The sequence below is a fragment of the Salarias fasciatus genome, chromosome 7 (genome assembly GCF_902148845.1).
Source record: "Salarias fasciatus chromosome 7, fSalaFa1.1, whole genome shotgun sequence".
In the NCBI taxonomy this organism is placed as follows: Eukaryota; Metazoa; Chordata; class Actinopteri; order Blenniiformes; family Blenniidae; genus Salarias; species Salarias fasciatus.
The window spans coordinates 30,843,280-30,862,089 of NC_043751.1; the positions used below are offsets into that span (position 1 = coordinate 30,843,280).

The window sequence follows — 18,810 nt, forward strand, 5'->3', positions numbered from 1 at the left end:
TTGTCTCATCATTTCAGGTATCTTTTTTAATGGGATGGACATCAATCTATCAATCTATCAATCTATCTTATATATTCATTTTGCGTCAAATCTAAAGTTAACAAACAGGAAGTATATCATTTAAAAGCATTTTCAACCTCATTGTGTCACAAAACTGTATCACGTTTAGTGAATTTTTGTTTCATTGAATTAAAATTGACTGAAAAGTTTCTTTGCATATAATATTTCTCAAGAAATATAAAACACAAAAATGAGAAATATTATTCCAACCACAAAAGTTAAAATTTCTTTTTATTCATGTATTTTATTTTAAATCTGAGTTACTGACGAATGATTTTACTGCATTACCAAAAAAAGTTGAATTCTAAAAAATAAATTGGTGTATTTTTCTGTTCATTTACAGACGTGAACGTTATTGATTAGTGTTTATTTATGTGAGTAAACAGTGTTTTTCACGGACCAATGGGAGTTGAGTGCGGCCCGTGACGTCAGACGCAGGGGGCGGGGCCCGGGCGGGAGCGCAGCGGCGCGTCGCGGCGGAGCTCCATTGAAAGATTCTCCCGGTGCAGAGACGGCACGGAGCGGGGCGGCCGAGGGGGCGGACCGGACCGGCGAGCGGAAAACTTCACGCACTGCCACGCAGCAGCGGGACCCGCAATTCCCACCGGGCACGCGCCACTTCGCGGACACAAGCGCCCTGTTCGCACGCGGACCTGACGCGCGCCTGCGGTTCCGCCGGACCGGAGACGCGCCCGGCAAACGGAATTAAAAAAAATAACCGAAAAGAACAGGAGGATTCGGTGGAGGAGTGGAGGAGTGGAGGAGCCACAGGTAGGAGGACTCCGCTCCGCCACAGGTGAGGCTGCCGCGGCCGGACAGCGAGCTTATCGGAGCGCGTGCGGCGGGTCATGCGGATTTCTCCGGTGCCTGATCGGAGCGCCGCGACGCAGCAGGAGGAGCACCGGGACGAGCACCGGGAGGAGCACCGGGAGGACCAGCAGCACTGAGCGGAGCACCGGGAGGAGGAGGAGGTGACGCGCGCGGAGGACGCTCTCCAGCCCGGACCGGCGGCAGCATGTCCCGCAGGAAGCAGAGCAAACCCCGGCAGATCAAGCGTGAGTGGCTCCACAAGTTCACCGCCCCGCGCGCGCGCGGCTCTGTTGTGTTTGCGCGTGTGCGCACCGCGATAGAAATGTTCCCAAACTGTGAAATGTTGAGTCGTCCTCTTTCCCCCTCGCGCTCCGCTTCCTGTCAGCAGCGGGGAAAAGTTCACACACACACACACACACACACACACACACACACACACACACACACACACACACACACACAGTGTTTCACATCAGGCTGCAGAAGAGACAGACAGAAAGATAAATTGGAACAGGTGAGCCGAGGGATCATTTCCGTGTGTTTTGTGGCACGTGCCGAATTCAGGCCTCGTCTCTCATGTTTTGGATTTTAAACCTCATTTTTTTGTGTTGGTGAGACTTTAATTCAGTTTATCAAACCAGCAAAGTGGCAGAAAATCAAGAAAAAACCCTTTAATTCTACACTGTGCTCCTATTATTCTGATAATTAAATCAAAAATGAAAAGTAAAATGGATTTCATTTTCGATCTGAAGCTGTTTTTATTATCTCCAGAGCCTTTTGATGGAACCCTCCTGGGAGTTATTAGAAATAGAGAAAATATAGGAAATAAACATGGAGGTCAGGTTTTAAAAAAGACATTTCCATCTGAAAACTGCTGCTAAACATTGAATGTCTCTGAGTGGACGTTCGTCTTCCAGCTGTGTGGTGGAAACAAGAATTTTGGTGTAAATGGGACTTCCTGCACACCGTGTGCGAGTGTGTGTGTGTGTTGGTAGTTTGGAAGAAACGTGCACGTTAACAGATAGGATTGATTGAATTTTCTGGTGATGCTGGACGGTTGGAGGGGTCATGTAATTACACACACATACACACACACTCGGCACATCATTTTTATCCTTTTCAAACTTCTGTTATTGATTAACTTGATAAAATTTTGGCCGTCTGAAGGCCGAGCGCCGCTCGCACATCCTCAGCCAGGATTCCTCTTCTCTTCATGAGCAGGACTGATCAGAGGCTCTTCATTTGAAGGAAATGTTTTTAACTTGAACAAACTCTGTCAGTTTGAATGGTTTTAAAGTGTAAATGTGTTTGAAGCAGCCTCTGTCTGACTTCTGCCCTGGAACAGAAGAGAAACGCTTGATTGATCCGTTCGAGCCGGTCGTCGAATCGTCCTGTGAAAGCGGCGAGTGTGTGCAACAGAACGTATAAACACACTCCTGGAAAATGTGACGAAGCACAGTGATGCATCGGATCTCATCAGATGGATAAAAATCAAACACACTGAAGCATTTCCGGTAAATTCGATTGATTTTAATTTCTTAAAACGACTCGTCTTGAATCCAGTCGTATCTGTAAGAAAATACACAGACGGATGCAAATTTTGAAAAACAGCCTTCATGGCAGGTGTATTCTGATCGAGCAAAGCAGGAAATAAAACTGGATTAGTAATCATTGATAAATAACATAAATATTACAAAACAAGTCAAATGGCAACAACTGACAGAATAATTTTATCTGTATTTCATTTAATTACTCATTTATTTTGAAGGAACGCTCGGTTATTTTCAGTATCTAATATCTTTCTTTGTTTCGATGTTTTTGTGAAGTTCATGGAGTGTTTCAGATCTGCTGCTCAAAACAAATAAGCAAACAAGTTTCCAGATTTTCACTCAGGAGCTTGATCCTTGTTTCTTCTCTCCTCTGATGGAATAAACACTTCCTGTCATCCGGTTACAGTAAACGCCGTCGGATTGTCTCACGCCGTGTAGCGGCGTTCTGGACTGTTTCCACGGCGACGGCGTCTCTGAAAGTGTTGTTGCATCAGTTCGTTTGTTTACGCGACGGTGTTCATGGGAGACGATGAAAACACGACTTTTCCAAAGTGCTCCCACTCGGTTGTCATGGTAACGGAGGAAAACACAACTGTCCCGAGGAGCTAAGAGCAAGGTTTCCTCCAGAGTCCAGATTCTACTGGTCTTGGTCCCAGTCCATTTTGGTTCTGGTCCTGGTTCTGGTCCTGGTCCAACATGCTAACTACACCTCTGTCGTTTCTGCCGTTTCCATGGAAACGGCCATTGTTTTCAGAACGTGTGAACAGGAAGCTGTTCTGGAACGAAAAGCGCTTTCATGTGAAACTTCCTGTAAACCAGACCCCAGTGGAGGACTTTTATTTTGACACAGGAAGTGGATCCCGGGGTCTCAGACTGACCAGGGGAGAGTTTCTGCTCTGCTCAGACTCGCCGTGGAACAGGAAGTTCAGAGGAAATGCCGCTGCTTTTGAAAGTAAGAGCCTGGTGTGATGGCGGTTTGCAGCGGCCGTCGTTTATTTTGACACACAGGAAGTGGACGGGCGTGTGCGTCTCTCGATACGAGCTGTGTCTCCTGGAGAACCCTGACGGAGCCTTTGTACTTTCCACCTCTCCTGGCAGGAGTGCACATAAAGCCCCCCCCCCCCACACACACACACACACACACACACACACACACTGGGGTGTTTTGGTCCATCGGCAGCTCGCCGCCTCGCCGCCGCTTCCTGTCTGATTGTGTTGTGGAAAACGTGGGTGTTGTGTGAGAGAGGCGATGTGAGCGGAGATACGGCGGCGATCCGATGTGCCGCCCGATACTGATGAAAATTGGATCCTTTTTTTTTATATTATTATTTGTTTTTCAGTCTGAAGCCTCGCCGCCGCCGCCGCCGCCGTTTCCTCCCTGCTGGCTTCTCACTCCTCTTTTCCCAGAGATGTGGCGTCAGATAGTCCGCCTGGCTGATCTCCTCTGCTGATAGCCGCTCTCCCTCTCTCTCCCTCTCTCTCTCTCTTCTTTTCTTCCATCCCTTTAACTCAATAAAGCATCTCATCTTTCTTTCTTGCCTGACGAGCTCTTCCTGTTTATAAACCTTGTGCAGGTTTACTTTTTAATCTTGATGCTCGGGGTTGATTTTATCTGTGATGCAGCTCGTTAGCCTTCCTCCTCCTCCTCCTCCTCCTCCTCCTCCTCAAGGCCTTCCCTCTCTCATGGTTTCTGACGCTGTCGGCTCGCCGTCCTTCGCCACGCCGCCTTTTATCAGAGCAGAAACTTTAACTCCACTCAGAGATGAGGATGTTTGTTAACGGCGTCCATTTTTCACAGAGTTCAAGATCCAGATCGAGTTTTTCTACGCCGCATATTTACGTGTCGAAGCAGCAAAGTTTGATTTTGACTTTAAAATATTAATTCTTTGTTAACATTTACCACAGAGTCGTCTGCATACCAGGAGAATCTTAAAGATACTGAGGGGAAATACAGGATCACAGGTAGATGAGGAGGAGGTGGGGGGCATGGTGGAGGTGGGGGACGTGGGGGAGGTGTTGGGGGGGGGGGGGGGGGGGGGGGGGGAGGAGGTGGAGACTCCACCAGCAGCTCCTCTCCTCTGTTTGAACACCGTCCTTATCAGTTCTCTCTCTTTGCTATCAAAGCTACGTCACAGGAGAGTCGAGGGGCGGCGAGCCGGGCCGTCCCTGTCCCCGTCCGGGGCCCCGGAGTGTCCGGGGGGGGGGGGGGGGGGGGGACTGGGGGGGCAGCAGCAGCAGCGATAAAACCACAGCCATCACACCCCCGAGCGGCTCGGAGCTGTAGTCTGACTTTATCAGGTCTGGGATTCGTCTCCGGACCTCGCCGCCGCCGCCGCCGTCCCCCCCAGACGGCGGCTGCCGGAGTCACAGAAATAACCAAGAAGTGACAAAACCAAACGGCGAGGATCCGCTGGACCGTCTGGATGCTAAACGTCGACATGAAGGAAACGTGTCTGTTCTTTTGGTTGTGGTGTAGAAGCTGAATGAGGACAGAAGACATGTCCTGTCTCTGAGGGTCTCTGTGAGGCGTTCAGGTACTCCGTCCAGGACAGTTCCAGTTAAAGTGCTCAGAAAGTTCGTCTCCAGTTGAGATTCTGTTTCCAAAGACTCTGTTTTCTGAGAGTTTTGAGTTTCCACCTGAAGTCCTGGAAGTGCTGAAAGTTGCACCTGGAGAGGCCGAGTTCCATCCCGAACCGCTGAAGATCTCACCGAAACGACGGATTCGATCCCGAACCGCTGAAGATCTCACTGAAATGACGGATTCCACTCTTTCCTCTTTGTTTTTCGGTGGAATCGGTGGAGGAACGTCGCCTCTCTCTGATATTTATTGTGATTTTTTTTGTCTCTCTCACAACAACAATGGATGAAGTGTGGGTCTGTCTGGAGGAGGAGGAGGAGGAGGAGGAGGAGGAGGCGGCAGATAGATATTTGTCTGTGTCTCTTTGTGCGTCATCCTCCCAGCGGTTGGCGATCCTCCGGGCTGATAGGCCTCCTCTCCTCGATGGGCCGATAAGCGGCGGGCGGGCCGCCGAGCCTGGATCCCTCCGCTTATATTTTGGCGGTTGAGATGGGAGACGCGATAAAAGTTGGCGGCGATTGCCTCGGCCGATAAGGCGGTGGTCGAGGGGGGGTGGAGGGGGGGGGGGGGGGCAGGGGGGGGGGGGGGGCGAGCGAGATGTGAGGAGAGATGGAGGACGGAGGCCACGTTGTAATTACGTCGGGGCTCGTTGCTCGTTGGCATTTTCCCGGCGTCGGGCGGGCGTGTCGGCGGTTCGGTGGGGTTGTTTGGCAGTGGCTAGTTGAGGGAGGGCAGGGTTGGGGGGGTGGGGGGGGTGGTGTCTCAAGATAATTAAAAAAAAACCAGAGGAGAAAAAGCAAAAAGAAAGAAGTGCAACGATAAGAAAAGAATGAAAGTAGGGAGGGAGAGAAGTGTGTGTTCGGTGTGTGTGTGTGTGTGTGTGGAGGAGATGAATGTGCTGTGGTGTGTTTTTAATGGCAGCACAGCCAGCCGCCCCCCCTGCACCCCCCTCCCCCCCCCCCCCCCCCCCCCCCCCCCCTCCCCCGTCCTGCTCGCTCAGATGTTCAGAGCTGATATGGAGGCCTGCTGATGGCGGAGCGATAACAGATCCACACTGCTGATAGAGTGTGTGTCTCCTTCTGTCTGCGTGTGCGTGTGTGCATGTGTGTGTGTGTGTGTGTGTGTGTGTGTGTGTGTTCCTATGACATCAGTGTTTGAGCTCAGAGGTCAGCATGAATAATGCGTCGCCGCCTCCCACCGCTGAAAGCAGGACGCCTGCAGAGGCCAGACAAGGAAACCACCTCCTCCTCTTCCTCTTCTTCATCCTCCTCTTCATCCTTCATCCTCCTCCTCCTCCTCCTCCTCCTCCTCCTCCTCTTCGTAAAAGTTGAGCATCTCCTGAACAGACTTTGAACCATTTCGAGTGAAAACTCTGTTTTTTTTGGTGGGTTTTTTTCTGTTTCCACGGCAACGGTGCTCAGAGTCCACCGAAAGTCAACGTTTCGGGGCTCCGTCTCCGTGGAAACGGGCAGAAACGCGCCGTGGTGCGAATCCCTGAAGCGCCTCGGAGCCGGAGCGGCGGCGGCGGCGCGGCGTCCGGGACGGCCGGGCCTCGTATCTCCGCCACTTATCTTATTGTGTCTCAGACCAAGCGTGACCAGATATTTTGACTTGGAAGGAGACGAAAATAAAAGTTCTCCGGAGCGTCTTTGAAAACTTTTTTTTGTTTTTTTCTTTTCCTGCAGCTGTGTGAAAGAAAGCTTTTTCATTTTTTTATTTTTTATTTTTTTTATCAACCGTCTGTCGAGGCCTCGCCTCACGTGATTCTGACACCGACGCACAATTGAGAGATTAATTCAGTCTTTTGTGAGCCAAAAGTGAACTAAAACACACACACACACACACACACACAGCAGACAGAGCCGGGGCGGCTCTGTCTGCTGTTTGTGTGTGTGTGTGTGTGTGTGTGTGTGTGTGTGTTTTCTCAACTCCTCCTTTGTTCTGCTTTTAGCTTGATGTGAACTCTGGATAAGCCGCCGGGCGCGATCGCCGCTGCAGATACAGATGTGCGGCCCTGATTAGAGTTGTTATCAGGCCGGAGCAGGCGGAGGAGGTGGAGGGGAGGGGGGTGGGGGGGGGGGGGGGGGGGGGGCAGGAGGCCCGGGTGGAGGCGGGAGCAGCCGGGGTCCGGACCCTGACAATCAGTTCCAGCTCTAATGGGATTAATGTTGTTGTATAATTAGATGATCGGTGTGAATGTTTTTCTTTTCTCACTCATTCACCAACACCACCTCTTCCTCCTCCTCCTCCTCCTCCTCCTCCTCCTCCTCCTCCTCCTCCTCCATTAATTCAATTAAAGTTAACACCACGTTTCGCTCCAGACATGTTGGGAAATTTCACCGCCGGTTGATGTTAATCTGATATTTTTGGTAAAAACTGCAATTTACCGGAGGACCCTGAATGCCTCACATTGTTTTTCGAAGCTGTCATTTACCAGAGTGCCCTGAATGCACCGTCCGCAGAGGGTCAGATTTACAGACCTCACTGGCAGGAAGCTACGGTTTACCGGTTTCCCTTGAACGCCTCACACTGAGGTGAAGCAGCCAGAAGCAGCCGAGCCGGTGAAGAAGAGCCGACACCGGTCCAGATTGAGACTTTGAAGTGTTTCTGTGTTGCGTTGCAGTGTGAACATGAGGAAAATGCTACACAACCAAACAGTCAGCACAGTGTTGTGTTGATTTCGCGACTGTGAAGAAATTTTGTTTCACTTTGTTTGGTGGGCCGGATCAGAGCCTCTTACAGGCCCGGTTTTGGACCACAGGCCTTATGTTTGACACTCCTGCTCAACAGGCTGATGTCCTAGTTCACCACGGTCCCTTAAATGCAACACTTTCAAGCTCCACTGTACTGTTTATATTTGATCACCAAAGCAGCTGCTATTAACTGACGTTCCCTGAACGCCTCATATTTACCAAAGACCCCCCCTCACCCCCCCTCACCCCCCACCTCTTCCCAACTAACAAGCATTGTCATTGATTAGCTTAATTAAAAGTAACACCACGTCTTTCTCGCTCCAGATGGTGCGTTCGATAACGTTTACATGTTGGGGAATTTCAGGCGACGCTTATCTGATGAGGTTTTTTTTTTTTTTAACCGTCTGTTCCAGTGACGGAGTGAAACTTGAAGAGTCCCGGTCTCTCGGCGTTCGCCGCCGCTCACTACAGTGAAGACCCACCTGTTCGTAGAAGCAGCGATTTACAACACACCGCCTGTATTTTCACCCAATTCTCCAGTTTACCAGTTTCCATGAACGCCTCGCGTGCAGGCGGTTGATCTGTCGCCTCACCGCAACCCCCCCCAGGTGCCTCACCGTCACCGCAGAGGAGGCTGCAGATTCCCACGGGCCTCTGAACGCCTCACTTGCAAAATGTGTGGAGAACTATGATTTCCCACGGTCCCATAAATGCCCCACACTGTTGACTGCTGAATGCATCATAGCTACAGTTTACTGATGTTCCCTGAACGCCTCTTGTTGCTGTTAGAAGATGCTCGAATTTACTGCTCACCCCTAAACGTCTCGCTCTCAAACTAACTGGAGGCTGCAGTTTACCGACGTCACCTGAATGTCTCACGCAGAGCCACTTTTTTGTTCCTTGAACGCCTCACGTGGTGGTTGGTGAAACGCTTTGCAGACGCTGAGATTTCCCAGTGTGGACCAGCGTCCCCTGAACGCCTCACGCGCTCCTCTCCCTCCCCTCCTCCCGAACAGGCATTGATTAATTTAATTCAAATTAATATTACTCACTCCAGATGGTGCGTTCGATAGCGCAGACATGTTGGGAAATTTCGGTGTTGGTCGATGCTTATCTGGCAGCCTCTTTTTTTTTTTTTAAATGTTCCTTTCTGTTGAAGGCGTGAAAGTTAGCGAGGAGGAGGAGGAGGAGGAGGAGGAGGAAAGTCGCAGCATCAGCAGGACGACTCGCTCGATTCCTGCGGCTGATATTAAAGCAGCTCGATGGTGACTGATTGGCTATCGGACGGCCAACGATTCTCATGCTGACGATCAGATAGCTTTGTGTGAGAGCCGCATATGACTGCAATCAGTCACGCCCGTGTGTGTGTGTGCGTGTGTGTGTGTGTGTGTGTCGAATATAGCAAACAGTGTGAGGTTTTTCTGAAGAAGCGGGTTTGATTCAGATCTTCGCTGAACTTGTTGAGATCTGTGAAAGTTCAGGCTGGACTTTCCCCGTTGTTTGTTTGTTGACTTTTTGAACTCGCCTTCCGTCCCGCCGCCGCCGCCGCCGCCGCCGCCGCCGCCGCCGCCGCCGCCGCCGCCGCCGCCACACGTTCCTCCATGTTCTGAGAGGTTCTCCTCTCAGAACCAAGACACAGTTCACAGACCAACCCAGCGGCTGTAGTTTGACACCAGCCTCAATCCGTGTGTGTGTGTGTGTGTGTGTGTGTGTGTGTGTGTGTGTGTGTGCGCCAGCCCATACATTAAATATACATCTATGTTTCTATTTCAGTTTAATGAGAACAATGATTATCTGTTTTTCATGGAGGTGTTGAGCTCGTGGTGTTGGAGTGTGTGTGTGTGTGTGTGTGTGTGTGTGTGTGTGTGTGGCAGTGCGTTAGCAGGGGGAAGTGCGCCGCAGCCTGCAGAGGAAGCCGCTGTGTGTGGATGAGTTACGACGTTTTCCTGCTGTTTACCCGGCAGACGCTGAGTTATGACTCCCCGACTCGCAGCGGTTGTAAACGCTTTCACCTTTGACCCCGGGGGCGAGCGGCGGGGGAGGGGGGCATCAGCGCCTGCTCGCCGGAGAGGCGTTCGAGCGCCACCGTTGGATCCGCGACTCTCATTTCCTGCGTGTTTTATTTGCTTCGATTGTAAAGTTTAATTAAAAAGGAACATTTTGGTTTCGTTTCTTCGTTGTTTGTTTAAACCTCCGAACTCGGCCCCTGCTGTACATCCACTACTGCTTCTTACTGACGGCCCCTGAACGCCTCACCTGGACAGAAAATAAATCCATAAATGAATGTTGACTAAATCAGCATTCAGATTATAGGTGTTTCTTACAATTTACTCTTTATTTTTTTTACAGTTTTTGCACAGTCCCTTAAACGCATCACCTTCAGGGTGTTGATAGAAGGGGCAGTTTTACTGCAGTCCCTGAACGCCTCACGCAGGCTGTTAATTAATGCCACAATTTGTAAATTAAATGCAAAAATAACTTGTAGGCACACATGGTTGAATGGTGTCCCAGGAATGCCTCACGGTCCCTGAACGCCTCACATTGTTCCCATGGACTTGAGATCACTCCGACAATTCCCTGATGTTCCCTGAACGCCTCATTTTTGACCGTCTCTTCTACATCCTGTTGAATTTTTAGTTGCTGCAGTTTTACCAAAGTCCCCCAAACACCTCGCCCTCGGTTTACCCTGGTCCCTGAACGCCTCACACGCAGGCCGCTATACTAATATTACCCAGAGCGAAAAATTACAACTGTTCCACGAACGCCTCATTTCACAGATGTCAAAAGGTGCTGCGGTGTACGAGTGTCCCTGAACGCCTCGTTTGTCACTGTCCTAACAGTTATTAATTTACTAGCCTGCTGTTTATCGGTGGGAGAGCGAGGGGGGAATGGTGCATTAGCCCGACGTTAGCGTGTTCGCGGCAGTAGCGCGGCGTTGGCGTTAGCGTTAGCGTTAGCGTTAGCGCTCATCCCTCCACATCCCGGCTCTTACACAACACACCGAATTACTCTTCCCTTATGATCCTTTTATAGTCGCTGCTTTTATTACCTGCCACTGTGGCTCACACATCAATGGAACGGCGTGTGTGTGTGTGTGTGTGTGTGTGTGTGTGTGTGTGTGTGTGTGTGTGTGTGTGTGTGTGCGCTCCTGTACTCAGTGTATGCTCACACATGACGACTTGTGTTACCGTGGGAACGAAGCAGAGACATCAAAGGATGGTCGCTGACGAGTGATTGGTAACTAATAGTAATGCATAAAAAGAGAGAGAGAGAGTGTGTGTGTGTGTGTGTGTGTGTGTGTGTGTGTGTGTGTGTGTGTGTGTGTGTGTGTGTGTGTGTGTGTGTGTGTGTGTGTGTGTTTGTCGCTGTGGGCCACATGGCTCTGATCCATGGTCAGAATGACTCCGGACACTCGAAGGACAGTGTGTTTGTGTGGATATATATCTTTGTGTGTGTGTGTGTGTGTGTGTGTGTGTGTGTGTGTGTGTGAGTCACTGGCGGTGTTATGACAGGGCCCCCCCAGCGGCAGCGATAAGGACGGCCATTTGCGCCTACCGTGCTGAGCGCTGTGTTCCGGGGTGTTAAGGCAACCTGGGCAAACAGCAGCGGCTGACCTGCTTTTACAGCTCACACACACACACACACACACACACACACACACACACACACACACACACGCGCGCGCAGCTCTTGTCCTCGCCGCCCGACAATAAATCCAACTGTAGCCGCCGGGGCCCGAATTCCCAGATCGGTGATAATTTAACCGAACAAACAGTGGAGGAGATGTTTCAGGTTCAAAGGTCAAACATACACACCCCCCCTCCCCGTGACCTTTGACCCTGAGTGCACCTGCCCTCCGAGCAGCGCAGTGAGCCGTTTTAATCCTGCTGCTGAGAGCAGAGTTGACAGACGATCAGTGAGTTTATTCACTGTTTTAATTTTAGCTTCAGAAATGAGTTTGAAGGTTTTTAAATACACGTCCAGCAAATATACACACACTTTTACACTCTTTTATGAATGACGCATTTTATATTCATTTTTTAAAATATTGTACAAATATATGTAAATATCATTTGCATCGTTTTGCAGCAGCTCTAATCTACATGTTGTTTTTTTCTTTTTCTCTGAATTATTGACAAAGGAAAAAGAGATTATATGAGAAGAGAACAGATTTTAAACCTGCAGGGTTTTTTGGGCCTTTTGAGGAAATAAATAAATCAGAATAAGTTCAAGTTTTGATGAATCTGTAGAAATCCGCCAGTGAGATGGAAATAAAGCAAATAAAATGATAAAGTAAAATGATAAAGTTTCCAGGGAAGCAGTGATGATACTGATCTCAGCATCTTGTGACAAAATACAAGAAAAGGAGAAATTAATGAAGCAGGTGTAGATTTATAAAATGCAGGTTTTTACTTTTTTTCAAATCAAAAAATTTAGATTCTTGTTGAGTTTATGTTTATTGTGGAACTGAGTTAAAAGTACAGATCCAGACTGCAGAGGTTCTAAACTTCTATAATCTGCTGCCTCATCAGTTTGAACAGTTAAATATTTTCATTTTCTTCTGCAAAAACTCAAAAATCAAAAATCATGCAATATTTCACATTCCGAGGCTTTAAAACGACAGATTTATAAAGTTTATCGGAAAAGGTTGAATATTTCCTGCTGCAGCTCGTGATGCGTTCAGGTGCTGAAAGGGAAACGTTTATCCAGACGTGACAAGAAATGCACAACGCTCTGCTTCATGGGGAGCAGAGTAGAGAAGAATATTACTTTATTAATCCCAAACTGGGAAATTCTGGAGTTACAACAGCAGCATCATAAAAACAAACAAGAATAAGTAAATGAATATATAATTTATGCAGAAAAAAATTCTGTTGTGTACAATAATAATGAAGACTTTTACACATACATGCATATGCAGTAGTTACAGCCAAAAGATTAAAAATGAAGGACATGAGAAAGGATGTGAGAGGTGTGCTGAGCGGACAGAGTAAGAACAGACCGATGCATCGGCCGGCCGAGACATCGGGCCAGTGTTGGAGTTTTTTTCACTTGTATCGCTATCGGCCTATACACGCATGGATTTGCCGTTTTATTTTTAATTTTAATGATGTGTAAATATTGTTTTATTTTAATAGGCGTTATTTGAATAATTAAAAGCACCGAACACGTTTTGTTCATTTTAAAGTACGTTGCGTAAAGTTGAACAAAGCTGTTAGAATGTTTTACTGTTCACTAAATGTTTCTTATTTTAAGCTTCAGATCTGGAATATTCGTTATCGTCGTGTCATTTTTTTTATGTAATTCGAGGGAGCAGAAGCAGCATCGGCCCCAAATATCGGCTCAAGAAAATCGGCCGTCGGCTAACGGAGATGGAAAAAAATCGGTATCGGCCAGAAAAAATCCATATCGATCCATGCCTATTGTAGAGAATGTAGAGTTCATTGATCAGTTGATCAGTTTAGGAAGAGGAAGAGGGGGAGGAAGAGGAGGAGGAGGAGGAGGAGGAAGAGGAGGAGATCAGGGCGACTCGGCGTCGGAGACAATGTGAGCAGAAAGAGGAGAAGCTGCAGGAGCCTCGAGGGAGTCGCCTTAACAGAGGAGGTCTAGACTGGCGCCTCCTCTCACTGTCTGTCTGCACACACACACACACACACACACACACACACACACACACACACACACACACACACACAGTGAGCCGTTTCTTCATCCCAGATCAAACTTTATTCAAACAGATTTTCAGACATTTCCTCATATTTCCTGCAGATTATTTCTTCTGTGTGAACGTCCTGCGGTGGGACTGATGAAGTGTTTGTATAAAGTCAGTGTTCGCAGACAGTGGTCCTCTGAAGTGCTCCCCTGCAGTGGATCTGACATGGAAGTGTTTCCTGTCGATGGTTTTGGCGTAAGTGTGCTTGGACGATGACGTCTTTTTATTTTTGGAGGTGTTGATTGATGATGTGTTCACTGACAGTGGTTCTTAACAGAATGAGTTTCAGAAGTGTTCACGCGCGCTGGGTTTCCTGAGCAGTGGTGTTTGGTTCGTGTGAACTGATGCTGGTTTGTGTCAGTGTTCACATGCGGTGGTTTGTGTCAGTGTTCACATGCGGTGGTTCTCACATAACGTACCATGGAAGTATTCACTGTAAATTCTTCTCTTCAGTGTGCACGGACAGTGATTTTTATGGGGCGTTCACTGACATCAGGTCTCAGAAGTGTTCAGTGACAGTGGTATTTTAGGATGGAGATTTTCGGCATTTTGTTCTGTTTGTAGTTTTATGATAAAAAAAAAACAAACGGCACCAGCTCGCGGCCCGACATGCTAGCCGCGTCGTCTTCAGTGTTTTCTGCCGTTTCCATGGAAACGGACGTCATTTTCAAAACGTTTGTTTTAACTCTCCTGAAGCAACGGTGATCAACTTTATTTCTGAATCATCTCCGTGGAATCTGTGGAATTCTGATCAAACTGACTCTGACCCCCCGGAACAACCCCCCCCCCCCCCCCCCCCCCCCCCCCCCCCCCCCCCCCCCCCCCCCCCGCCACCCCCCCGGAACCCCCCATTTCTAAAAGGAGCGACTGTTTTGAAAAGGCACTTTACAGATGATGCAGTTTAGTGAGTGTTTAGTTACATGTGGAGCTGACGGGGAGGGTGGGGTGGGGGTGGAGGTGGGAAGAGCCCCCCCCCCCCCCCCCCCCCCCGCCTCCATGTCTCAGTGTGTACATTATGAGTCATGTGAGCCAGCAGTGCTGCAGCCATCCGGGCCTCTGGATCGCTTTGTGCTTGTGTAAACCGTGGTGCTCTGGCTCCCTGACTGATAAGTGAGCTGCCAATCAACTCCGTGTGTGTGTGTGTGTGTGTGTGTGTGTGTGTGTGTGTGTGTGTGTGTGTGTGTGTGTGTGTGTGTGTGTGTGTGCGCGCGCGCACGCACACACCCGACCTTTATAATTTGGTCATAGGCTGTGCGATATGCGCCATGGGTGAAGAGATACTTCCTATCAGATAAAGGCAGCAGAGATATATCTGCCTTTATTCTCACCGTGTGAAGAAAACAAACCTGTTTATGTTCGGCGGCTTCAGGAAAACGCAGAAGAGAACCGGCCGAGGAGAACGTGTCGGGAAGGAACTCCTGATTCCAGACGGATTTGATGAGAAGATGAGGAGCTCTGAGGTTTCAGTGAGGGTGTTGCAGAGCTGCTGTCTCTTCCCGTCTTGGACAGCGTTCAGCGTTTTCCAGAGAACCCCCCTGACCTTTAACCCCTCCTCCGAGGTGGGCTTTCTGAGTATGGCTGCTGCAGAAGAGTCACCTGAATGAAGAGAACAGTAAAAAATTAATCGGAAATTGAATCAGAATTAATTAATCCCATGAAAAAACATCAGATTTTGAAATGAGAGTTTTGACAACAGAAAATGTTCTTTCAAGTTTAATTTACAAGTTTCAAGAAAGAAATAAAGTCGACCAAAATCTCAGGTAACAATTTAGAATAAAACAAAGTCATTCAGGCACGGCTTGACCCAAACGCAGAGGTCAGAATACATTCTAACATTTTGTTGTTTTATGTTGACAAGAAGACACAGGAAGTAGATGGTCTGCATCCGGGTGTTAGCAAAACAGCGATGGTTGATTCCAGAGGGCCTCGCTGTGGACTGACCGGAGTGGACCGTCTGTCCCCGGAGAGACGTCTCGGATCGTAGAAAGAGCTCCGGTCCGGAGGGCTCGGTGAAACGCACAGCTGTTAGCTTTCAGTCAAAACAAACCGCAAGACTCGACCACGTGCGGCTAAAAAGATACTGAAGGATTCGTTTGAGGTGACCGTCTGTCGCCTCTTGACTCCAGGAAGGAGAACAGCTGAGCTGGACAGCCGGACCTGGACCAGGACGAGCTCCACCTGGGACTCCAGTCCACGTTTGTCTTTTGATGTTTTCTGCCGGAAACATCCTGAAAAATGTTTCTGACCACCAAAGAAATTAAAGTCTGTTTTACTCCTGGAGGCCAAACTCGGTCTCAGTTCCGCAGTTTTGACATCTTGGTCTCTTAAAGCCTTGGTCTTGACTCTGTCTTTGCCTTAGGTGGTCTTGACTTAATCTTAGGTGGTCTTGATTGGTCTTAGATGGTCTTGATTTGGTCTTAGGTGGTCTCGACTTGGTCTTAGGTGGTCTTGACTTGGTCTTAGATGGTCTTGACTTGGTCTTAGATGGTCTTGACTTGGTCTTAGGTGGTCTTGACTTGGTCTTAGGTGGTCTTGACTTGGTCTTAGATGGTCTTGACTTGGTCTTAGGTGGTCTTGACTTGGTCTTAGATGGTCTTGACTTGGTCTTAGGTGGTCTTGATTGGTCTTAGATGGTCTTGATTTGGTCTTAGGTGGTCTCGACTTGGTCTTAGATGGTCTTGACTTGGTCTTAGGTGGTCTTGACTTGGTCTTAGATGGTCTTGACTTGGTCTTAGGTGGTCTTGACTTGGTCTTAGGTGGTCTTGACTTGGTCTTGACCTCTTATTGCCCTGGTCCTGGCTTGGTCTTGGGCGGCTCTGGTCTCGGTCTTGCTCTCGGTCTCAGGTCTGGCGGTTTGGACCAAACACTCGGAGGATCTGAGTTCATCTAGGAGATGAAAGTCCCGTCAGAGAAAGTGTGTCTGTGAACTTTGACCCCTGCCCTGCTGCCTGACGGCTCTTCCTAAACTCCCGTTTCCAGGTTCCTGCTTCATTCCTCATCAGCGTTAATGTGAGAAGGATATGAAATGGGTCCGTTTGAATGAAGAAACTCTGATTTATTGTCTTTTTTGGGAAATCCTGCCCCCTGCTTGAACCTTCAGCCCGGGCCCGTCTCAACCGAACTCTTTAATTTAATCTGAAGCCTCCGCCGTTAAAAATAATCATTAGACGCTCTGAAAGAGGAAACTTCCTCCGTCTTCCATGAGGAGCAAAGAAAAAAACACATTTGTGCCAAAATCTTGACACGTTGTTTCATCTTGTGTCCTGATAGCGCCGCCGTGCGCTAACGGCTAGCGGCTGCTAATCTGGCAGATTAATGAGCGGCGGCGTCATGGCGGCGGCGTGTTGGTCCAACAGAACCGAGCCGCCCCGGAACCCGGGAGGCCGGACCCTCGCTCAAACTTCCACTTCTCATTGTGTGTGTGTGTGTGCGTGTGTGTGTGTGTTAGCATCTTGCCCCCCCCCCCCCCCCCCCCCAGTTTTACATTCCTCTCGACCCTCTGATGGGTTTTTTTCTTCTTCTTTTCTCCCCATATATATCTCTCTCCCCTTCCACCTCCACTTCTCTATCACCCCTTCTTTCTTTTCTATCTGCCCCCCCCCCCACCGCCCCGCCGCCCCCCTGTCTCCAGCCAGACCCCTCGCCCCGGCGAACCAGGTCTTGGCGGTATGATAATGTGGAAAGTTGAACTGGCCCCATTACAGCGCGGCTGATGGCAGGCCCGATAGGGCGGCTGATAATGGGTGCAGATAGCGCTGACACAGCGGTCCAATAGCCGAGCCCTGCCCCCCCCACACCCCCCCACCCCTCGCCACGCCGCCCCCCTCCCGCCTCACCCCCCCCATTATCATTCCTGCCCACCGATGGGCTCCCAGAACGCTATCTCCTCTCCATTTCCACTCCTGCGACAGATAAGAATGGAAATACTGACTTCATAGCTGACTGATTAAAGTGTCTGCCTTTCTTGATAATACACAGATAAATTATGTTTTTTTTTCTTCCTCTTCTTCTCCTCTCCCTCCCTCCCTCCCTCTCTCTCACTCGCTCTATCTAGAAAAAGGGTGGGGCATGGCAGAAAGAAGAAAAACCCTCTCCTCTTTTCATTTCTCTTTAGTGGAGGTTTTATTTTTTTTTCTCCTTCGAGGAGGAGGAGGAGGAGGAGGAGGAGGGTGAAGTGGTGAGAGGATTGAGAGATTCCGCGGCGGTCATGCGGCGGGAGGAGAGGAAGAGGAAGACGTCCACGTCTTGTTGTTATTATGATATTTGCAGATCCGGCAGGACGATGGCGAGCGGCCGGGACGCCAAACTTGTATTGCTGGCTTCTGGAGTCATTATGAAGGCAGCGCGAGTGTCTGGTGGTGGAGGGGGGGGGGAAAGGGGAGGGGGGGCACAGAGATGGGGGCAGATAGGAGGCAGACAGGCCTATTTGCAGCCCAGTGAACTCCCACCGCCGCTCCAGCCGCTCGCTTCCAGGTGGAGTTTTTATCGCCCATCGCTCCAGTTTGATACCGCCAGAGATCCCTGATGGATATGCTCCCTGCATCCAAATCCTCTAACCCATTTGCTTTTTATCCGACCCCCCCAACACACACACACACACACACACACACACACACACACACACACACACACACACACACACACACACACACACACACACACACCAACAGCAACCTCTATCTGCCTCCCCTCTTATCTTCAGCTCTCCAGCTCTCTGTCTGTCCAACTGAACTTCTGTCCTCCTTCCTCCTCCTCCTCCTCCTCCTCCTCTTCCTCCTCCTCCTCCTCCTCCTCCATCAGGAGAAATCCCCCGTCGTCGGCGTCACGCCTCCTCTTCCTCTCGTGACGGAGACTCGCTTTAAGTTTTTCAGAAACATAATGCAGGACTGTGGCGTCAGATTTCGATCTGAACGGGAAGCGAAGGATTCGCGGGCAGGAGCGTTTTCTCCGGCCGGCGATCCGGCCGACGCACAAAACACCTGGAACCAGTGTCAACGTGTAAACAACAACAAAACAGCACAACAAGTCAAACTTGAATTTCAGCGACCAATGACGTTAGAGTCAGAGGTCAACAGGTCAGGAGATAATTCATCTTCTGACTGAATCTGCAAACACGTTTAAAAGAACCTCGTCTGCAGACATGAAACAGAAACCAGTGTCTGTGAACACTCTGTGAAAACTGTCTTTTAGCATCCCCAAAAAACAAACAAAATAAAAACAGTCTGCTCGACTTTCTGAAAAGAATGTTCAGCAAACCATTGTCTAGGAACACTTGATCAATCACGGCCTGTAATTTTGTCGTCCAGACTAAAGAAACCATTGTCTGCAAGCACTTTCTGACCGCTACTGATTTCGAACAATTTCCATCAAATTGTATTTGAGTATAAATGAAAAATTAGTGACTGT

The 18,810-nt window shown here is 49.2% G+C and overlaps 1 protein-coding gene across 1 annotated transcript in view; it reads left to right on the top strand.

The window, feature by feature from the left end:
• The first annotated feature begins 568 nt into the window (after positions 1 to 568).
• Positions 569 to 18,810, top strand: part of zfpm1 (zinc finger protein, FOG family member 1) — a 92,120-nt gene continuing 73,878 nt past the window's right edge. Inside the window, exon 1 of the mRNA XM_030096095.1 lies at positions 569 to 1,115. Coding sequence (XP_029951955.1) covers positions 1,076 to 1,115 — 40 coding nt within the window. The 5' untranslated portion in view covers positions 569 to 1,075. The remainder of the gene's footprint in view (positions 1,116 to 18,810) is intronic.